Source organism: Diabrotica virgifera, chromosome 4 (genome assembly GCF_917563875.1).
Source record: "Diabrotica virgifera virgifera chromosome 4, PGI_DIABVI_V3a".
Taxonomy (NCBI): Eukaryota; Metazoa; Arthropoda; class Insecta; order Coleoptera; family Chrysomelidae; genus Diabrotica; species Diabrotica virgifera.
The window spans coordinates 101,746,629-101,766,743 of record NC_065446.1 but is presented as its reverse complement, the minus strand read 5'-3'; the positions used below and the strand labels follow the sequence as shown (position 1 = coordinate 101,766,743).

The window sequence follows — 20,115 nt, the reverse complement described above, 5'->3', positions numbered from 1 at the left end:
TACATGAGACCTTAGACTCATGAGTATACATCGTAAAGGTGTAGAGATTATTCTTCTTCTTACGGCACCTTATCCTTAAGGACCTTGGCCATTACATTTGCCCATTTAATCCATAGCGACCCTATGAAGCCGCCCTGAATAGTTATATGGAGGTCATATTGTCGTAGGTTTTTAAGCCAAGAGTTGCGTCTTCTTTCTGGTCCCATTTTGCTATTGATTTTGGCTTCGATTATAAGTTGTAGCAGTTCATACTTTTGATTTCTTACGATGTGAACAAACTATTATGTTTTCTGCTCTATTATTATAAGCACAAGTTCTCTTTCCTTGTTCATCCTCCGGAAGACTTCCGCATTTGTTGTATGCCTCATGTAGGATATTCTGAGCATTTTACGGTAACACCAGAGTTCGAATGCTTGGATTCTTTTTTATGTTGCTTCTGTCATTGTCCAGGCTTCAACACCATAGAGGAAAGTGGAGAAAATATAGCACTTAACTATCTTCTTAGAGTAAAGGTTGAACAACAAAGGTGACAGAACACATCATTGTCTTACTCTCTTCTCGATATTGATTGTTCCAGATGTTTCGCTTTTTATTCTGATTTTAGCCTTTTGTTCTTGGTAGAGGTTTGAGATGATCCTTAAGTTTTTATGGTCGATATTACATGGCCTTAAAATATCCATTAGTTTATCATATTTCACAGGGTCAAAAGCCTTTTGAAAGTGTATAAAACACAAGTATACATCAGAAATTACATCTCTACATCTTACAACTAGCACACGTATTGAAAAAAGTGCCTTTTTTAAAACCAAATTGAGTTTGACCAGTGTGTTCGACTAATTTATTGTATACTCTATTGTGTATTATTCAAGAGATTATTAAAAAACGAAAAATATCTTATCTTGCACATATATTCGGACTCAAAGGAAATACAGAAGAAAAGTGTGATCCTAGCCGATGACAAATAACTTAGCTGCATACCACTAAGAATTGGACAGTACCTTCTAGATCTCCAAACCTTAACAGGAAAAGCACAGTATAGAAATGAATTTGCAGAAGTCATCGCCAACCACCATTAGAAATGGCATCTAAAGGAGACTATAGAAGATTGAAGTCTTTTGTCCCTTACAAAACAGTCAAATAGATCGACTTGGTATTTCTAGTCATCTCGCTAGGTATTAATATTGGACTTCGCCAATATCTACTGAGTAACCACCACCTAAAGAAGGAAGAATGGGACAGAAGAAATACCCAACTGCGTAGTAATGGTATGGTGTTATTACTAAAATTCTACTTTGTATTCAGCATCCACTAGGTATTGCTGGCCAAACAGTATCGCCTATACACGTAGTTCCACTACCATGTTTGTTTATGTTATTGTTTCATACCATTAACATATGGATATACAAGCTGGTCAGGTACGATGGATTTACCAGTACAAAGTAACTAAAGATTATTGTTTGGTTGCTCCTGAAGATGAAGACTTTAAGCATTGAGATGAGGTAGTAAATATTAAAACTGACTAGTCGTCTCAAAACAACAACGAGGCGAATAAGGCAAAATACTACTATACATGATCATAACTTCGAAGTGGTTAAATAATTTAAATATTTAGGAGCAACAATCACCATCAATGACAACAAAATAGATCGAGAAGTTGCAACGCGAATAATGACAGGGAACAGACATTTTTTGCAACGCAACATCTAATGAAGTCAAAACTTCTCTCACGAGGTGCAAAAATCCAGATATTACGACTATAATACGACCAGCAGTTGCGCATAGAAGCGAAAAATGGAAGCTAACAAAAAGAGAAGTAAATAAATTGCTGCAGAGACAGCGTGACAAACGAACGGAGACGCACATACAATAACGGGTTAGAGCTGTTAGTTAAAGGTCAATACACTATGATGGGCAGGGCATGTGATACTCAGTAATGACAATCGCCTTATAAACAATGTATTCTTGGAAAGACCAGATGGGAGAAGGTCTGTAGGACGGCCTAGACAAAGATGGAAAGATGCAGTCAGAGAAGAGCTGGAGAAAATGGAAGTAAGACAATGGGAAATAGTGGCACAGGATCGACAAACATGGAAGGCAATTGTAAACGCGGCAAAAACTTGGAATAGTTGTAACGCCATTGATGATGATGATGATCTACTGTGTACTGCTTATCAAATAATATTACCTATAAACCGAGTTACATTAGCATGCTTGTATATGTTACTGTTTTATGCCATTAACATATGCAAGGTGGTACAAGCTAGTACACTGGCTCTAACAGTACATTGACCTTATCGGTAACTATGAGGACAAATAATAACATATTATAGTGAATGTCTACCCAATTTTATTAAAATATAGTTATTTTCCTTTCTTGATCAATAACAACAATTTTGGAGAAATTTGTCTAATATTCTAGTTATGGAACCTTTGCAATGTCACTTAACAAGCAAAGCATTTTGCAGCAAACTTTTTTGAACTGAACAACTTTTTTAAATAAAAAAAATAGCTATTTAATAACAACTTGAAGTAATTGGAGATTATTCTTCGACAGGTACTGAAAATGAAGACTTGACGCATTGGTAAGCATTGGTGGGGTAGCATATATTGAAATATCGAAAACAAGTAATTATTTACCTTAGTTTGAGTCGCTTAAGTTATAATATTGTTATTGTAATTGTTAAACTAACCTATAAAACTAAACCATAAGCACAATAAACTAAAACTACCATTCACTTCCATACTAACAAAAGCACATTACAACAACGAATACCAACGACTATAGCAATTTAGGATTCCACTTGATTATTGGTAATTCCCGAGGTAAGATTCTAGTTAGTTTCATTTCTGTTAATTTTTCAACATCACAATTCACAACCGGTTTTTTAATGATCTCTCATCAAGACTATTTTATCACGACACACCTGATGGGATTTGAACTTCAACTTGAACTGAATATATTATTTATTGTTTATTTGGTATTTTTGCAATAGTCCAAGCTGTGGGTGAAAATAGGTCGATTTCAGAATATAATTCAGGAAGTTTTGAAACCTATCAGAGGTTGTAAATGACGATTTTAGGAATAACTACTTTATAGGTCTGGATCCTGCGTATGAAAAAAAAGTTGATTAATAGCAAGCTGAAAATTTGTTAATAGCTTAAGGGTGTCTAGTCGGATAAACTTTAATATATGGGAACACTGGAACAGGGGCAGTTTTAATTGTGGAACAGGTTAAAAATTTGGAACGGTCACACCACGAAAACGGCACATTTATTTTGTCCGACAGAACAGACTTAAACTCCTCGAACAGAGATTAAACTCTCATGCAAAAATCAGACTGCTATTTATCACCAAATGGGCGTTTTAATGAGTGAAACATGTAGAATATGTTAAATGACAGGAATTATGACAGGGGATAAATAGCAGTCTGATTTTTGCATGAGAGTTAAATCTCTGTTCGGAGAGTTTAAGTCTGTTCTGTCGGACAAAATAAATGTGCCGTTTCCGTGGTGTGACCGTTCCAAATTTTTAACCCGTTCCACAATTAAAAATGCCCCAGTTCCAGTGTTCCCATATATCAAAGTTTATCCGACTAGACACCCTTAAGCTATTAACAAATTTTCAGCTTGCTATTAATCAACTTTTTTTTCATACGCGGGATCCAGACCTATTAATGTAACACCTAATTTTGGGTGCCGTCTATTTATTTATACCGTTTTTACGTTGTAAAATTTACAGATTTTAGCGATTTCCAATTCTGCAGGTTAGGATATTCATTTTATTCATTCATTTTAGAGAAAATCCGTCAAATAGAAAGTTACAGAAAATTAAAAAACCTACCTTACAGAAAATTTCCCATTGCTGCACTCCTATTTTGCGTAGATCACTGGCTACTGCGTCCTTCCGTCTCTATAATATTGGGCGACCAACTGACCTTTTGCAATCGGGCCTTTTCCAGAATGTGGCATTCAGAAGTCTTTCGTCACTCGACCTTAGCACGTGGCCCGCCCATTTTATTCGGTTTGTTCTAATGTAGCTTAGGTCATTAATGAGTAATATGCCCTGTTTCCTGCAATGATCCTGGCTGCCACGTACTTTTCATATTTATTTTCAGATGTTATGATCGCTCCCAAATACTTGAATTCTTTGACGACTTCAAAGACGTATTCATTAATGGTTACGATTTGTCTAACCCTTGGCCTTGGGTTCTTCGTAACCACCATGTACTTGGTCTTATCCTCGTTGACCTTAAGACCAACTTCCTTGGCTCCATTCTCGAATAGGGTTAAAACTTCTTTTGTATCTCTGGTGGATTGTATAATTGTGTCCACGTCATCCGCAAAGGCCAATAGTATTTTTGATCCTTGGGCGGCAAATCTGTTTGTCAGTTGTGGCTGAGCTTTCCTTACTGCATGTTTAAGTGCGAAGTTAAACAGCAGGGGGGCGAGAGGATCTCCTTGTCTAAGCCCGGTGTTGAGAAATGAGGAATTCCTCTGACGTGGTGCTGTCAATTGTGATCCATGCGGAAGCGTTCTCCATACTCACATGTGCTAATGGTACCATCTTTCCAGGTACTCCCATTTCTACCATGGTTTTCCACAATGCTTATCTGCTAACAGAATCGTAAGCTTGTTCAAAGTCCACGAAGATTTGGTGTACATCGCGGTTGAATTCCCAGTTTTTTTCCAACACCTGACGTAGGACGAAGATCTGGTCTATGGTCGACTTTCCCGGTCTGAATCCACTTTGGTAGTCGCCTATTATTTCCTCTGCATATGAAGGTTAGTATGCTAAACAGTATTATGAATATGATTTTATATGTTGTATTGACTAAAGATATTCCTCTATAGTTCCGACATATTTGTTTGTCTCCCTTCTTGTGGATAGGTACTATGAAAAATTTTCTAACATATGGATAATTATAATTCCTGCTTATATAATCTCAATACAATTCATCGCATCTTTGAATATTTCAAAATGAACACATCTGCCTATTTTGTTGCTTCCAACTAACTAAATCGCATCGAGAAAATATTGCATTTCCGTTGGCCCTTTTTGAGTCTAAGATACAAGGAACGTTGCGCTATGAAAATATTCGATTCTAAGATACATCCTGTTTCTTACAGCTTCGGCCGAAAATGAAAATAGTTTTACACTCTAACTTGACCACGTGTGGATTAAGTCAAATGCTAAAAGTATAACCTTTTTATAAAAAATCGTAGAAAGTTAATCCGTTTACGATGTGCTGTCCACCTGGCATTCTTGATCACCTAGTCAGCAGAGGACCGGAAGTGTTTCTATATCAGCGCAACTCCACTACGTGCCACCTCTCCGCTGAAACCAAGGAGTAACTGTTACCGAGAGTGTACTTAAGAAAGAATGCAGGATCATGAAATTAGTTTCAATCAATCTACTGAATTGAAAGGAACTCAAACAGCGGCTGCCAGCAGGGGGCCGACCAGCGGCAGTAATGCGATGGAATGAATCGGAATTCTGCCGAGGTGGAAGTGCTCTGTAGTGAAGAGATGTTCCGCCGGAACTGTAACCGCAGTGAGTGGTAGCTGCTATCTCCGACCCGAAGTCGCACACTCTCGATTGTGATCGCACTGGATTGAAGTGCGATGAGCTATGAGTCTGTGTGTGCAATTACGTAGACAGATTGAGTCCGTGTAGCATGATTGCAATTTCGTATATACTGTGTTGTGTATTGTATTATTTTAATATTGTAACCTGTTACTTAGAGCATGGAAAAGAGGGTCAAACTTCGTTATAAACATTTAGAGCTGCAGCGGATACTATAGATAAAACGAGTCTCTATATATTCTTTCTGTCTTTGCTGAAGACAAATTATGTTATTTTGGTTCAAAAATAATGTAATTGCAAATAATAGCCATTTTGTACATTTGGCGGGTTGTTTTGCAATAACCAATTAACAAAATTTTACTTGCCATAGCTCAAACTGTAGGTTTTTTAATTTTCTATAACTTTATATTTAAAAGTTTCTCTGTAAAATGAATACCCTAGCTGCAGATTTAAAATCTCTAAAAATTGCAAATTTTACAACTTAAAAACTCATAAATAAAAAATAGGCACCCAAAATTAGGTGTTACATTTTATTGGAAGTTATTCCTGACATCGTCCTTTATAACGTCTAATAGCTAATAAATAGGTTTTAAAAATTCTTGAATTATAACACGTTTTTTCACCAACACTCTTGACTAAATTCAAAAAAATATACTTCGACATTTTCTTGGTATCTGTGAGGTTTTATCCAAATTGGGTTTACCGAAACTGAAAATTTAACTTATAGATGCAGTTCCAATTCACACAAGTATTCGACAAGGTTAGAAAATATTATCAATATAAATAATTAATATAATGTAGGAGAATATTATGAGTAGATGTAGACAAATATTTATCAATAATCAATACCTACTATGGGTGCTTTCATCGTTTTTGGCAAAATTTCTAAATTAAAATTAATCAATCGTAATTCAACTATCATCATCATCATCATCATGATGATGATAGTTGAATTACGATTGATTAATTTTAATTTAGAAATTTTGCCAAATTAATCAGGCCTCCTGTTCTCTACACTGGGCCGCTTGTAGCCAATTTCCCGCTTCTATTTTTATATCGTTGGTCCATCTAGTCTAGTCGGTGCTCCTCCTCAGCTTCTTTTATAGTTTCTTGGCCTGCATTCCATGATTCATCTTGTCTACCGTCCATCTTGTATTCTTGCTAAGTGCTCTGCCAAGTTCCACTTAAGCGTCGTAGCTCTTTCGATGACGTCTTGAACTGATTTTTACCTGATTTATTGGTTTGTTATATGGTCCCGAAGGCTCGCGTTCAGCATTGCACGTTCCATGGCTCGTTGTGTTAAGTTTATTGTGTTCTCCGCAATATGTATTTATTGTCTGCTCCATAAGTTTGTACAGGCAAAACACATTGGTTGTAAACGTTTCGCTTCCCAGCTAGCACAAGTACGTTTTATGGACATGCTATGGACGTACATGGGTGTACATTGGAACGTCCAATGGACGTCCCGCTAAGGTACAATGGACATCCGATAGACGTCCAACGAACGTCCAGAGTTCACAAAATTGGACGTCCATAGAACGTCCGCTACAAACGTACAGTGTACGTTGTTGAAGCTTTCAGTGTACATCTTATGAACATTCAATGTACATCTGATGTACATTCAATGTACGTCTTATGGACATTTTTGTAGGGCACTTTTCAGAAAGCAATCTAGTGTCCATAATTTTTTGAATACATACATAGCAAAAAGCCTTTAGGTATAGGAAATAGTTCCTATTATACTAAACTTATACTTTAAAATATTACACAAAATACCTTTTTTATTTCTCTTTATTATAACTTTATTATGTATACTTTATTATAGGAATTTCATTAATGCACGACTGCACTTGCAAGATAAACAGCAAACACAAAGATATCACAGGATGTATTATATTGTATGTAATAATTTAATAAATAAAAAATTCAGATAATGGCGCCCTATGAAGCATGTACATTAAAAGAGGTTTATTTCTGTTCTGTTCTGAGTGTTCTGTTTCCTTCCAAACATTATTTCTTAGAACTTAGAGTCAGTACGGTTGTATATTGCAAGTGGGTTTGCCATTCAGTGAATTATCATAAATAAATCCTCCTTCAGTATTCCACAACAATAATTACAGCGGTAATCCCCTAAAAGTACCTGCCTAGTACTACCTTTTACGACCGATAGCGTGAAGAGCGACAACGTTGTCAAGAAGATTCTCATTTAGTTTGGCGGGAAATATAACAATTTAACAAGTTACAAAATGCACATTTAAGATTTAAATTGGTAGTGTCTAATTATTGTAAGTTCTATAATTACCGATACGCGATGTAGCTCCGTTATTCTGAAAAAGTTTACCATCGTTTTATCATCATCTAATATTATATAGGTTTAATTAAAATAATTTTAGTGGTTCAGTGTTTTAATTCGATGATGAAAAAATATGTGACTACATTTATTAGAAGCTTCTTGTATTCTACTAATAATATTGCTTTGATTAAAACAAGAAGCTATATATAATTACTGATAATAATAGTCGCGTTTTGTGTAAAATGTCCATGGACCACAAATGGATGTCCAATGTACGTTGAAATCAAGCGTCCAATGGACGTCGCGTAATGGACGTACATAGTACGTCCAGTTTTGGTCCATGGACGTTTGGACTTTAAATGTACGTTATATGGACGTCCATCGGACGTTGTGTGCTACATGGGTTGAGACACATGAGAATTAAACTTTTTGAAATATGGCTTGTTTGCAAATGTTGCCCATGTCAGGCCTATTCGCCTCTGTATTTCATGTGTTTGATTGTCTCTGCTAATTTTGATCTCGTGTCCCAGATATTTTTAAGTGTCTGTTTGTTGTATGGTATTATTGTCAATAGTTATATTTCCACTCATTACGAGATTTGTCATAAGTTTAGTTTTCACAAAGTTTATTTTTAATCCTGCTTTCTCACCAGAGGCGGCTCGTGATTTTTACAATAGGGGAGGCTATATCTAACTGAAAAATATCTAGACAAATTTGCACTAGCAAAAAAAATCCGCCAAAAAATCTAATTTAAGGCACCATTTTTGACCATTTTTTATTTACATTTTATAATATCATCATAATTCATAATTTCATAATATGTATCATATCATTTTAAAAATAGTTAGTCTAATTGTAAAAGTGTATTACCAAAGCTTGTGTCGTTTATTTGTTAACAATTCTATCTCTGTAAGTAGATATGCATATCAAGATAAATACAGATTTGAAGTTTTGCAGTCCATACAGGTTGAAGGTTCACATTTTTTAAGATACTCAACTGAATTTTTTTAATTCTAAAAGCGGCCTACTGCGAATCCAAAAACACTGTAAATTATCGATATTTTGCTTTGCATTGCAGATATCGGAAAAAGTTATTTGAACAAGTTGTTGCAAATATTATTCTAATCCCACATACAAAATTTCATCACAAAATTTGCACTTTTAGTTTTTTCATTATTTGTAGTCAGCAGGATCCTAAAATCGCAGAGGAGGCTGCTGGCCGATCAGCCGCCTTTGCCCAATCTCCGGGCAGCGTGTGCGTTAAGCGGTAATGCAGCTCTAAAAACCATCCTTAAACGCTGCTGGGCTGAGCGGAGCATTAGCAAGTGAGATTTTCCGGCCAGCAGCCTCCGGTCCTATTTTAGGATCCTGACTACAAATAATGAAAAAACTAAAAGTGAGAATTTTGTGATGAAATTTGGTATGTGGGGTTAGAATATTATTTGGAACAACTTGTTCAAATAAATTTTTCCTATACAGAAAAGACGAGAAATTTTCGGATCATACACGATACATGTATTTGGGCTCAACTCTGCTCTAGGTTGTTGACCAACAAAAGGTTTTCAAATAATTATATTATAATTCATCATACAATAGTTCATCGGGCTACTGGATTCTGAACTCATTCAAAAACAAGTCAAAATTTAACTCCACCCAAATAGTTGCTACGGCTCCGCCCATCACATATAAAAATTGAAAGCCGCACCTGTGGCGAAAACTAGACTAACCTCTAACCTGACTAACCTGTCAAAACTGCTTTTGCATGTCCGCACAGCCCAAGGATTATAACCGAACCGACTACAAGCACAAGCCAATTGCCGATCCTAGCTTTCTACGCATACGCGGTACGAATGGACTACGTATTATGGATATGTACTTAAAACATATATTTTCACCTAAAATACATCAAACTTTTAACAATTTTTTCTACAATCACTTGATAAAGAAGACTTTTTCGCTTGTCAATGGCAACAAAAAGTTGACGTTTAGTGAGTTTAGTGAGAACCACACCACCATACAATATAAACAATTTGAAAATTCATACTCATAAAAGCGCGTCGTCCGTAGCAACCATAAATCCATACAATACAAACGAATTGAATGTTCAAACTCATAAAGTTAATGATTTAAAAATAGTTTCATTTTATTAAATGATTGTAGAAAAATTTTTGTATGTATTACAAGCATAAAGTGACATTATTGCTTTCGAGAAATTAACGCGCTCCGCTACACGTCGCGTGGTAACTATTACTCTCAAGCAATAATGTATCACTTTTCGCTCTTAATACATAAATAACTATTACCTATAGGGTGTCCCAAAAGTAGCGGAACATCGTAGCGAAAAACTGAAAAATACGTGTTGAATAATTTTCAAAAATATATCCAATGACAGTAAACACGACCCCCACTCCACCTCCTACAGGTGGGGTGGGGGTAACTTTAAAATCTTAAACGGAAACCCCCAGTTTTTATTGCAGATTTGAATTTCTTACATAAAAGTAAGTAACTTTTATTCGAGACTTTTTTTTGAACTGTGGATAGGTGGCGCTATAATTGGAAAAAACAATTTATCCTGAAGGTAAAATATAGAAGTTGGTCTAATATCTCGAGAAATACACTTCCAAATGACAACTGAAATACACGTGTTTTATATTTTTCAAAAACTTATCGAATGAGACTAACCACGACGACCCCCCCCCACTCCACACCCTGGAGGTGGGGTGGGGGTAACTCTAAAATCTAAAATAGGAACCCCCATTTTTATTCCAGCTTTGGATTCCTCATGAATCAATAAGTAACATTTATTCGAAACATTTTTTAGAATTGTTGGTAGATGGCGCTAATAAATCGTATATTTATAGCGCATCAATCAACAATTCTAAAAAATGTTTCGAATAAATGTTGCTTAGTTTTTCATGACAAATCCAAATCTGCAATAAAAAATACAGGTTCCTATTTAAGATTTTAAAGTTACCCCCCCTCTATCTTCATGGGATGGGGTAGACGGTGTTATTCGATAGGTTATTAAAAAATATTAAATATGAATTGTTTGGTTTATCATTTGGAGGTGTAATTCTCGAGATATTAAACCGTTTCTATAATTTACCTATGTTATCACGATAAATATTTTTTCCCGATTTTTGCGCCATCTATCCAAAATTCGGAAAAATGTCTCGAATAAAAGTTGCTTACTTTTACGTACGGAATCCAAATCTGCAATAAAAACTGGGGGTTTCTTTAAGATTTTAAAGTTACCCCCACCCTATTCCTAGGGTGTGGAGTGGGGGATCGTGTTTAATGTCATTGGATAGATTTTTTAAAATGATTGAACACGTATTTTTCAGTTTTTAGATCCGATGTTTATTTCGCGAGATACTCGACCGTTCCGCTACTTTTCTACTTTTGGGACACCCTGTATATAATCAGTCATAATCATTGCAGATAAGTACATAATTATATGAAACTTCGTAAAAAGTCGTGTAATAGGTAAATTGAAATCTTTACCTTACCATTTATAAAAACAACTTATTATTTACATGAAATCTTGATCAATACTGACAACTAACATTTTATAAAAATATTCATTCCTTCATTTTAGAGAAAAACTTTTAAACAGAAAATTGTAGTAAATTAAAACAGCCACAATTTGAGCTACGGTAAGTTTAATTTCGTTAATTTGTTGTTGCAAAACAGCCCGCGAAATGTCCAAAATGGCCGTTTTTATTCTTTAAGGTCTTAAAAGGCCTTCTATTAAAAGTTTTTCTCTAAAACGAATGAATAATTTTATAAATTAAGTTGTCAGTATTAATCAATATTTCGTGTAAATAATAAGTTGCTTTTATAAATGGTAAAAATTTGAATCTATTAACATGACTTTTTATGAAGTTTCATATAATTAGGTCTGTAAAGATCTGCGACGATTAGGTATGACTGAAGGGTACCTAGATATGTATTAATTTATAGAATTATTAAAATTTTGATGTATTTTAGGTGAAATTACCTATATTATGTTTTAAGTACATATCAATAAACTTATACTAATCATTCTTACCGCGTATGCGTAGAAAGCAAGAGGTTATGCAATCGGCTTGTGCTTGTATTCAGTTTGGTTATAATCCTTGGGGCTGTGCGGACATGCAGGTTTCGTTAGTTTTCTTTCTTCTAGTTCCTTTTCTAAACACTCAGACGGCTACTTTGGGCAGTGTTGCCAATCGCATTTCTCTAGATAATATTTCTCTCAAACAAGGTATAATAACGTTTAACCATAAAATATTTACAGGAAAGAAAGGAAATAACTACAAATAACCATAAGTTTATTTTTGTTATTAGTCTGTTGTAGTAGATTGGTAGTTACACTGAAACATATAGGCAAATATCTGATTATTTTTACTGATTACAACAACTCTCAAACAGATCCGCAAATCGGATTATTATACGCCGCTTGGCAACATTGACTTTGGGCGGCGTTATGGGCTGTGGCCCTCTGAAAAGGAGACAGATAGTTGAACGATATTTTATACAATGTGTATTAACCTGGTATGGATATCTGTGTGTCGAAGTTTTATATTGGTCCACTATTTTAAATGCAGTTCAACTCAATGCAATGTTCCGAAATTTTCTCGTTTATTCTGTATATCTAACGCGAAGCAAAATAGCAAAGTAAACAAAACAGTGTAGCATGTGTAAAAAAATTACGGGGAGGCTAAGCCTCCCTTGCCTCCTCTGACCAGCCGCCACTGTTTCTCACACCTAGTTGTAAGCGAATTTATCATAGAAATTGTATCCTGTAAGTTATATGCGATTAATACATCATCTGCAAATATCAAATTATTTAATCTAGAATGCGCTGGAATAAGTGCTACCCCCCACCCATATAAAGTTGTTTATTTTCAGCAGATAAGCAAAACGCTCGGACAGGTCGATTTTTAAAATAATCATAGTACACTCACCGGCACAAAATTCCAGCACCAAAATTTTTGATTAAGTTTGACAATTTATAACTTTATTATTTGTGCTCCGATTTTCAAGATTCTTGCACCAGTTTATTAGTATGGTATAACTAGATCCAAACCCAGACATCCAAAGTGAAAGTTATCCTCCAACACCAAATTGTTCTATATGGTCCACATAATGTTCAGAAAAAAGTCACACCATTTTGAGCGTCGGGTTTGGGGGAGAGGGGGGAGAAATTGGTAAATTCGTAGTTTTTTAAATTTTTCGTCAATATTTCTAAAACTATGCGGTTTAGCATGAACAACCTTCTATACAAAAATGTTCTACATTAAATTTGAAACAAAAAAGGTCCTATGAATAATCCTTCTAAAATGAACGGTTCCAAAGTTACGGAGGTAGTATAATATAATTGATTAAAAGTAAAAGTTTTCCGCCAACACCAAATTGTTCTATATGGTCCAGATATTGTTCAGTAAAAAGTTACACCATTTTGAGCATATGAGATGGGGGAGAAATCGGTAAATTAGTAGTTTTTTTTATGTTTTTCGTCAATATTTCTAAAAATATGCTTTAGCGTAAACAATGTTCTGTACAAAAATGTTCTACATCAAACTTAAAACCAAAAAGGTCCCATACATAATTGTTATAAAATCAACGATTCCAGACTTACGGAGGGTCAAATGTGAAGGTTTTCGATACTTTTTATATTCCTTGGGCAATTTATACCTAATATTTTTACTGATTGAAAGAAATTTTCTTTAACAGGATTTGCTATTTCAGTGGCCGATGGTATGTAAGTGATAAGCCCTTGAAGAAACGTCAACCTCACCACCCAAAATCATCATCAATTGCCCAAAAAATATAAAAAGTATCGAAAACCTCCACATTTCACCCTCCGTAACTCTGCAACCTTTGATTTTATGACAATTATGGATAGGACCATTTTTGTTTTAAATGTTATGTAGAACGTTTTTGTATAGAACGCTTAAACATAGTTTTAGAAATTTTGACGAAAAACTTAAAAAACTACTAATTTACCGACTTCTCCCCCATCTCCCCCCCAAACTGGACGCTCAAAATGGTGTAACTTTTTACTGAACAATATGTGGACCATATAGAACAATTTGGTGTTGGAGGAAAACTTTTACTTTGGATGTCTGGGTTAGGCCTTTTTTTGGACCAATTATACTATACTACCTCCGTAACTTTGGAACCGTTCACTTTAGAAGGATTTTGTACAAAGCCTTTTTATTTCAAATTTAATGAAGAACATTTTTGTATAGAGAATTGTTTATGCTAAACCTTATAGTTTTAGAAATATTGACGAAAAACGTAAAAAAACTACAAATCCGCCGATTTCTCCCCCCTCCCCCCCCCCCAAACCCGACGCTCAAATAGGTGTGACTTTTTTCTGAACATTATATGGATCATATAGAACAATTTGGTGTTGTAGGATAACTTTCACTTTGGATGTCTGGGTTATGTCATTTTTTGAATCAATTCTATCATACTATATAGGTACATCTATTGGCATCGTTTGGTATTACTCCGGTAACACAAAAATTTTGCTTGCATGGCATTATACAGGGGTGAATGAAAGCGTTGTATTTTCTCCTAACTTTAAAAAATTTTGTGGAAAAATGGAAGAGTTGAGTTTGTTTCATAGTCCTGTCATATTATCCCTAAGGTATCACTAAAATTTTATTTCATGAAATATCCGAATATCTCTTTGCTTGTAAGAGAGTAAGAGCTGTACCATTTTTTGTAAATAAAAGCATTGAAGGACTCATAAAATAGAGGTTGGATTGATAAGATTAGAATGGCCTGCATGCAGCCCAGATCTCAATCCTATTGAGCATTTATGGGATGAATTTAAAAAAGCTATTCGCCGTCATCCTATCTATGCCTACAGAAAATTTGGTACAGCTATGGTCCTAGTAGAGGAATATCGGGCTATTCCCCAGGCAAGGATAACACATCTTTATTCGATGCCAAACAGAATGCGAGCAGTCGTTGCTGCAAGAGGAAATACCCGCTATTGAATTGGTTTGTTTTGTTAATTTTATTGTGTTTGATACTTTTAATTAAAAAAAAAACATCAACGCAGTGTTTTTATTTACAGCTCTTACAAGAAAAGAGATATTCGGATAATTCAAAAAACAAAACATTAGTGATATCTCCAGGATAATACAAAAGGAGTATGAAACAAAATCATCCCTCCAATTTTTCCACAGAATCTTTTTAAATTAGGAGAAAACACAACGCTTCCATTGACCCTCATATAATGCCATCTTAACAAAAATTCCTTGTTACCGGAATAATAACAAACGACATTAATACATATACCTACACACTGATGTAAGAATCTTGAAAATCGGAATACAAATAAAAAAGTTATAGATTGTCAAACCTAATCACAAATTTTGAGTTTCGGAGTTTTGTGCCGGTGAGTATTAGAGCATCAATGTTTCGAAATTTATGCGATTCCTTTCCAAGTGACAGTCATAACTTTGATTTTTTGAATGGCAATGTGACACCTTATTTAAAATCTTTTGAAATACTGATTACAAAAATGTATAATACTTGGACAAAAATTAGGTCTAATGCTTTTTAAACACATTCATTTTTTTTTAATCCTGAGAAAACTAATAAAAATTTAATTCTCCAATCTTGTGCTTCTATTTTCCAGCCCTCACCTTCACGTGTTAAGGTCTTCATTCACTTTATTAATCCACCTCGTTCTGGGTCAACCTCTTCTTTTGGGACCGATTAGTTTTCTGGTCATTACTAAATCATTACTGCCCTATAACTTATTATATACTAATTAAAAAATAAAACTCCATAAATTCTTACTGCTTTATTTCACATATATTTAACGATTTATTAACTAAGTATTCGCATAATTAAAATTTATTTTCAAAATTCAGTCAATTGTCGTTTAACCACGTTAAGTCATGTCCCATACCACCATGTAAATGCTTCAGTAAAACAAATTTATCTCCCCCACATAAACGAGTATTATCGTCGCCATCTATTGAATAAATAACAGCACCACCAAATTGATTTTTCTTTACATAGTCTCCCTGAAACAAAAAAAAAATAAATCAAATAAACCAGAAATAGGATTTCCATAAGTAACATTGATTAGAATATGAAGTTAAGTGGACAAAGAACCCCGCAACGCTCCTTATGGAAAAGTGGTCCCGGTCAAATTTAACGAAACTTCGGTCAATGATACTTCTCATATCAGCAACGACTTGGAAAATAAGCGATATTGCTCAGCAGCGTTTCTTGACATAAGCCAAGCGTTCGATAAAGTCTGGCACAAAGGTCTACTTTATAAACTAAAAAACCTATTGCCTTATCCATATTATGAACTTCTAAAGTCTTACTTATCTGACAGATTCTATTCAGTTAAATACCATTCAGAATATTCAAAATTATACCAAATAAAATCAGGAGTACCGCAAGGCAGCGTGTTAGGACCAATGTTGTACCAGCTTTTTACTGCAGATCTACCAACTTCAAGAACTACAATAACAGCAACCTTCGCAGATGATACTGCAAAACTCGCCTCACATCATGATCCAGTAACTGCCTCAAGAAACTTACAAGCCAGCCTTAATAATATCCAAGCATGGTTAAGAAAATGGAAAATTCGAGTTAATGAGACCAAATCAATCCATGTTACCTTTACACTAAGAAGAGGTATATGTCCAGCAGTGTTATTAAATAATCAAATGATTACTCAGAGAAATGAAGTCAAATATTTACGTTTACATCTTGACAGAAGATTAACATGGAGAACACATATATTTACAAAACGAAAACAATTGGGTCTCAAACTAAGACAACTTTACTGGCTTATTGGCAGGAAATCACAATTAAATCTCACAAATAAGATCTTAATATATAAAGCCGTACTGAAGCCAATATGGATATATGGAATTCAATTATGGGGTCCTGCTAGCAATTCAAACCTAGAAATCCTACAAAGATTCCAGAACAAAGTTCTTCGAATTATAACCAATGCTCCGTGGTATGTTTCGAACAACATAATAGAAAAAGACCTCCAAGTTTAATCCATAAAAACAGAAGTCACAAAGTACAGTGAAAAATACAAAAACAAAACTAGTGCTCACTCTAATGACTTAGTGCGAGAACTGTTTAATGTCAACGATGAAGTGCGTCGACTAATGCGTTTTAAGCCTACATACTTAATAAACAGATTTATATAAAATTAATTAACATTTACCACTGCATTATTAATTTTGTTTGTTAATTATATGTTAAAAAGAAGCTATGGAGAGAATTCCTAGAAGTCATTTTTTCTTCTAATTATTGTCATAAAATTTACTTATTGTTACGAGTGATAACAGATTGTAAATTATATGGAGATAAATAAAAAAAAATTATACTTCTCAGTGAGAGGTTATCACCTTTAGTATCATCCTTGAATTATAAGCATTCATTTGACACCTCATTTTTCATTCTACCTGCTATAATGACGGAGGAGTTATATTTGCGGTCAGACGGAAAAGTGGTCCCGGTCAAATTTGATGAAAGTTTGGTCAATAATACTTCTTGATGTGTAGATTAAAAAAGTCCATGGCACCTGGGTCTGAAAAACTACTGTTCTCGAGCTACAGCCCTCTGAAGTTCTTAACTTCAGATACCTACTCGGTTTACGTTAAGTGCACTAATTCACGGTCAAGTGAATGAAAATATCTATTGTTGAAAAAAGACAGGCTCATTTTCTTCATGTATATTTGCGTGTTGCATATAAATTCGTGGTCAAAAATAGATGCATAGTATATTATTCTACAGAAAACTTCCGAAAAGTCCTCAGAAAACTGAAGAGGTGCGATAGAAAATGTGCTGCTAGATTGACATAAGAATTATCATGTTTTCATGAATGGTTACCAATACCAGCATTGCTGAAGTTCTACCTTATCTTTAGAAAACTACTGAACAGTGGCGGACCTAGGGGGGAAATAGGGTATTTCCCCCGTAACACGGTCCAGAATTAAAGAAAAATTGTTGAAACATAAAAACTATATTATTAGCTGATAGGAAACTTACTACAAATTCAACCCAATTAACTCGACAGTTAAGAAAATTAAGAGAACTTATTGCGCGTGTTATTATCTGTCTTTTATATAGTTTGGGTTTATCTATTTTGGGTTTGATGTTTTATTGGAAGTCGCCCCCCTCCCCCAAGGCAATTGTTCCGCCACTGCTACTGAAGCGTCTTCAGAAAACTGAGGAACAACCACAATAAGTGCTGTCAGAGAAGCACAAGACATCTCACGTTTTCACGCATGCAGAATAGAGTGCCTCTAAATATGCCGACGAAACAGTAGCTTTTGCAAATAGCCTGGATGGTTTGCAAAGAATAATACTCCGCATATTAGATATGAGTAGAAAACATGGACTTGATATCAATACGAAAAAAAAAAACAAGGTACATACATGGTAGTGAGTAAACGCGAAATATTAATAACAATCTTCTATGGAAAAATCGGGTTTTTGTCATCTTTCGTGTTAACTATCCTGTCTTTCGTTATAAATGTTTGGACGGCTCCATCTAGTTCATTCTCGTTATGTGGCCTAGCCACTACAGCCTGCTTATTGTGATGGATCTACCAATGCTACATCGATGCATACGTGAAAACATAAGAAGTCTTGTGCGGCTCTAACACCACTTGTTGTGGTTTGTCCTGAGTTTTATAAAGGCGCTTCATTAGCAGTGGCGGATCTATACATTTTCCCTTGACGGAACTTCCAATGAAACACCAACCAAAAGACATATTGAAAAAGATAAACCCAAACTGCTTAAAAGACATAGGTGCTATAGTTCTCTTTATTTTCTTAACTGTCGAAATAATTTGGTTGAATTTGTCTGTCTTTAGTAATTTTTATGTCAGCTAATATATTTTTTATGTTTCAACAATTTTTTGCTTAATTCTGGACCGTGTTACGGGGAATTCCCATCCTAGATCCGCCACTGTTCAGTGGTTTTCTAAAGATAAGGTGGAACTGCAGCTATGCTGGTATTGGATAAGTTTGAACCATTCATGAAAACATAATAATTCTTTTGTCAATCTAGAAGCACATTTTCTATCGTACTTCTTCAGTTTTCTGAGGACTTTTTGGAGGTTTTCTGAAGACAAAAATACTATGCATCTTTTTTAGACCACGAATTCAATTGCAACACGCAAATATACATGAAGAAAATGAGTGATAGATATTTTCATTCACTTGACCGTGAATTAGTGCACTTAACGTAATCCGAGTATTTACCTGAATTTAAGAACTTCAGAGGGCTGTAAGTAGCTCGAGAACAGTATTTTTTCAGACCCAGGTGTCAAGGACTTTTTTAATCTACCTACTCACTAAGAACTATCATTGACCGAAGTTTCGTTAAATTTGACCGGAACCACTTTTCCATAAGTAGTGTTGCGGGGTTCTTTTGCAAAAATATAAATATTGCGCTGAGCAGGTCACCTTATAAGAATGGATAATGACATAACGCCTAGTAGAATGCTTAGCGGAACTATGGTGGGATGTCGGAGAGTAGGAAGACCAAGAAAGAGGTGGATAGACAAAGTGAGAACCGACGCTACAGAGATATTGAGGTTGGATAACTGAAGGAGAGTAGCCAGAGATATGTGGAGGTGGATGCTGGGGGAGGCCAGGACCTGACTTGGACTGTAGCGCTATAGCAGAGTGAGAAAAATCGAATAATTAAATAAATACTAAAGTACAAACAGAAATGAAGAAGAAGTGTAGACGATGCTCCTTAAAAAATTATGCAAGTTATGATTGATATTCTATATTCTGTATATTTTTTATTAGGATGAACATGTTTTAAATTACAAACCTTTATCCAAATAGCAATAGGGTCATTATAACCAATCCAGTAAGTACCATTGTACAAGTATGGTGTTTTTGTCTCGTCATCCCATACTTTTGTAAAGTTATCGTATTGTGAACAAATCTAAAACAAAACACATACCTATATTTAATTATACAATCACTTTTTTTAATAAATACTTTTAAAAAAAAACGAGGAAGACGAAAATTTTCAGATACAAAGTTTACTGTAGGCAATTTTATACGAGTATTTTCACCAAAATAAATTAACAAAAGTGATATACCTGTTCAATAAAGTTAGTGTTATAAGAAGACCTAAAAACGTGAGTAGAAGAATATTAATTAGATTGAAATAATATATTTATTTTGGAAATCTAACCAAATAAAATCTTCATATCAACACAACACC

At 34.8% G+C, this 20,115-nt stretch overlaps 2 protein-coding genes across 7 annotated transcripts in view; both read right to left on the bottom strand.

Moving 5' to 3' along the window:
* The window catches only part of LOC114338869 (uncharacterized), a 456,134-nt gene that overhangs the window by 102,834 nt on the left and 333,185 nt on the right, over positions 1-20,115 (bottom strand). The window contains exon 1 of one of the 3 annotated variants that reach the window (XM_050649555.1): positions 2,691-2,934. The exons of 1 other annotated variant lie outside the window; for it this stretch is intronic. In XM_050649555.1, coding sequence (XP_050505512.1) covers positions 2,691-2,742 — 52 coding nt within the window. In that variant the 5' untranslated portion in view covers positions 2,743-2,934. Of the gene's footprint in view, positions 1-2,637; positions 2,657-2,690; positions 2,935-20,115 lie in introns of those variants that run through there. One more of the 3 variants, XM_050649557.1, reaches the window with a different exon arrangement.
* Positions 15,673-20,115, bottom strand: part of LOC114338870 (uncharacterized) — a 435,637-nt gene continuing 431,194 nt past the window's right edge. For all 4 annotated transcript variants that reach the window (XM_050649561.1, XM_050649559.1, XM_050649560.1 and 1 more), the window contains exons 15-16: positions 19,714-19,830; positions 15,673-15,913 (exon numbers count right to left, since the gene is read on the bottom strand). In XM_050649561.1, the coding sequence (XP_050505518.1) occupies positions 15,758-15,913; positions 19,714-19,830 (273 nt within the window). In that variant the 3' untranslated portion in view covers positions 15,673-15,757. The remainder of the gene's footprint in view (positions 15,914-19,713; positions 19,831-20,115) is intronic.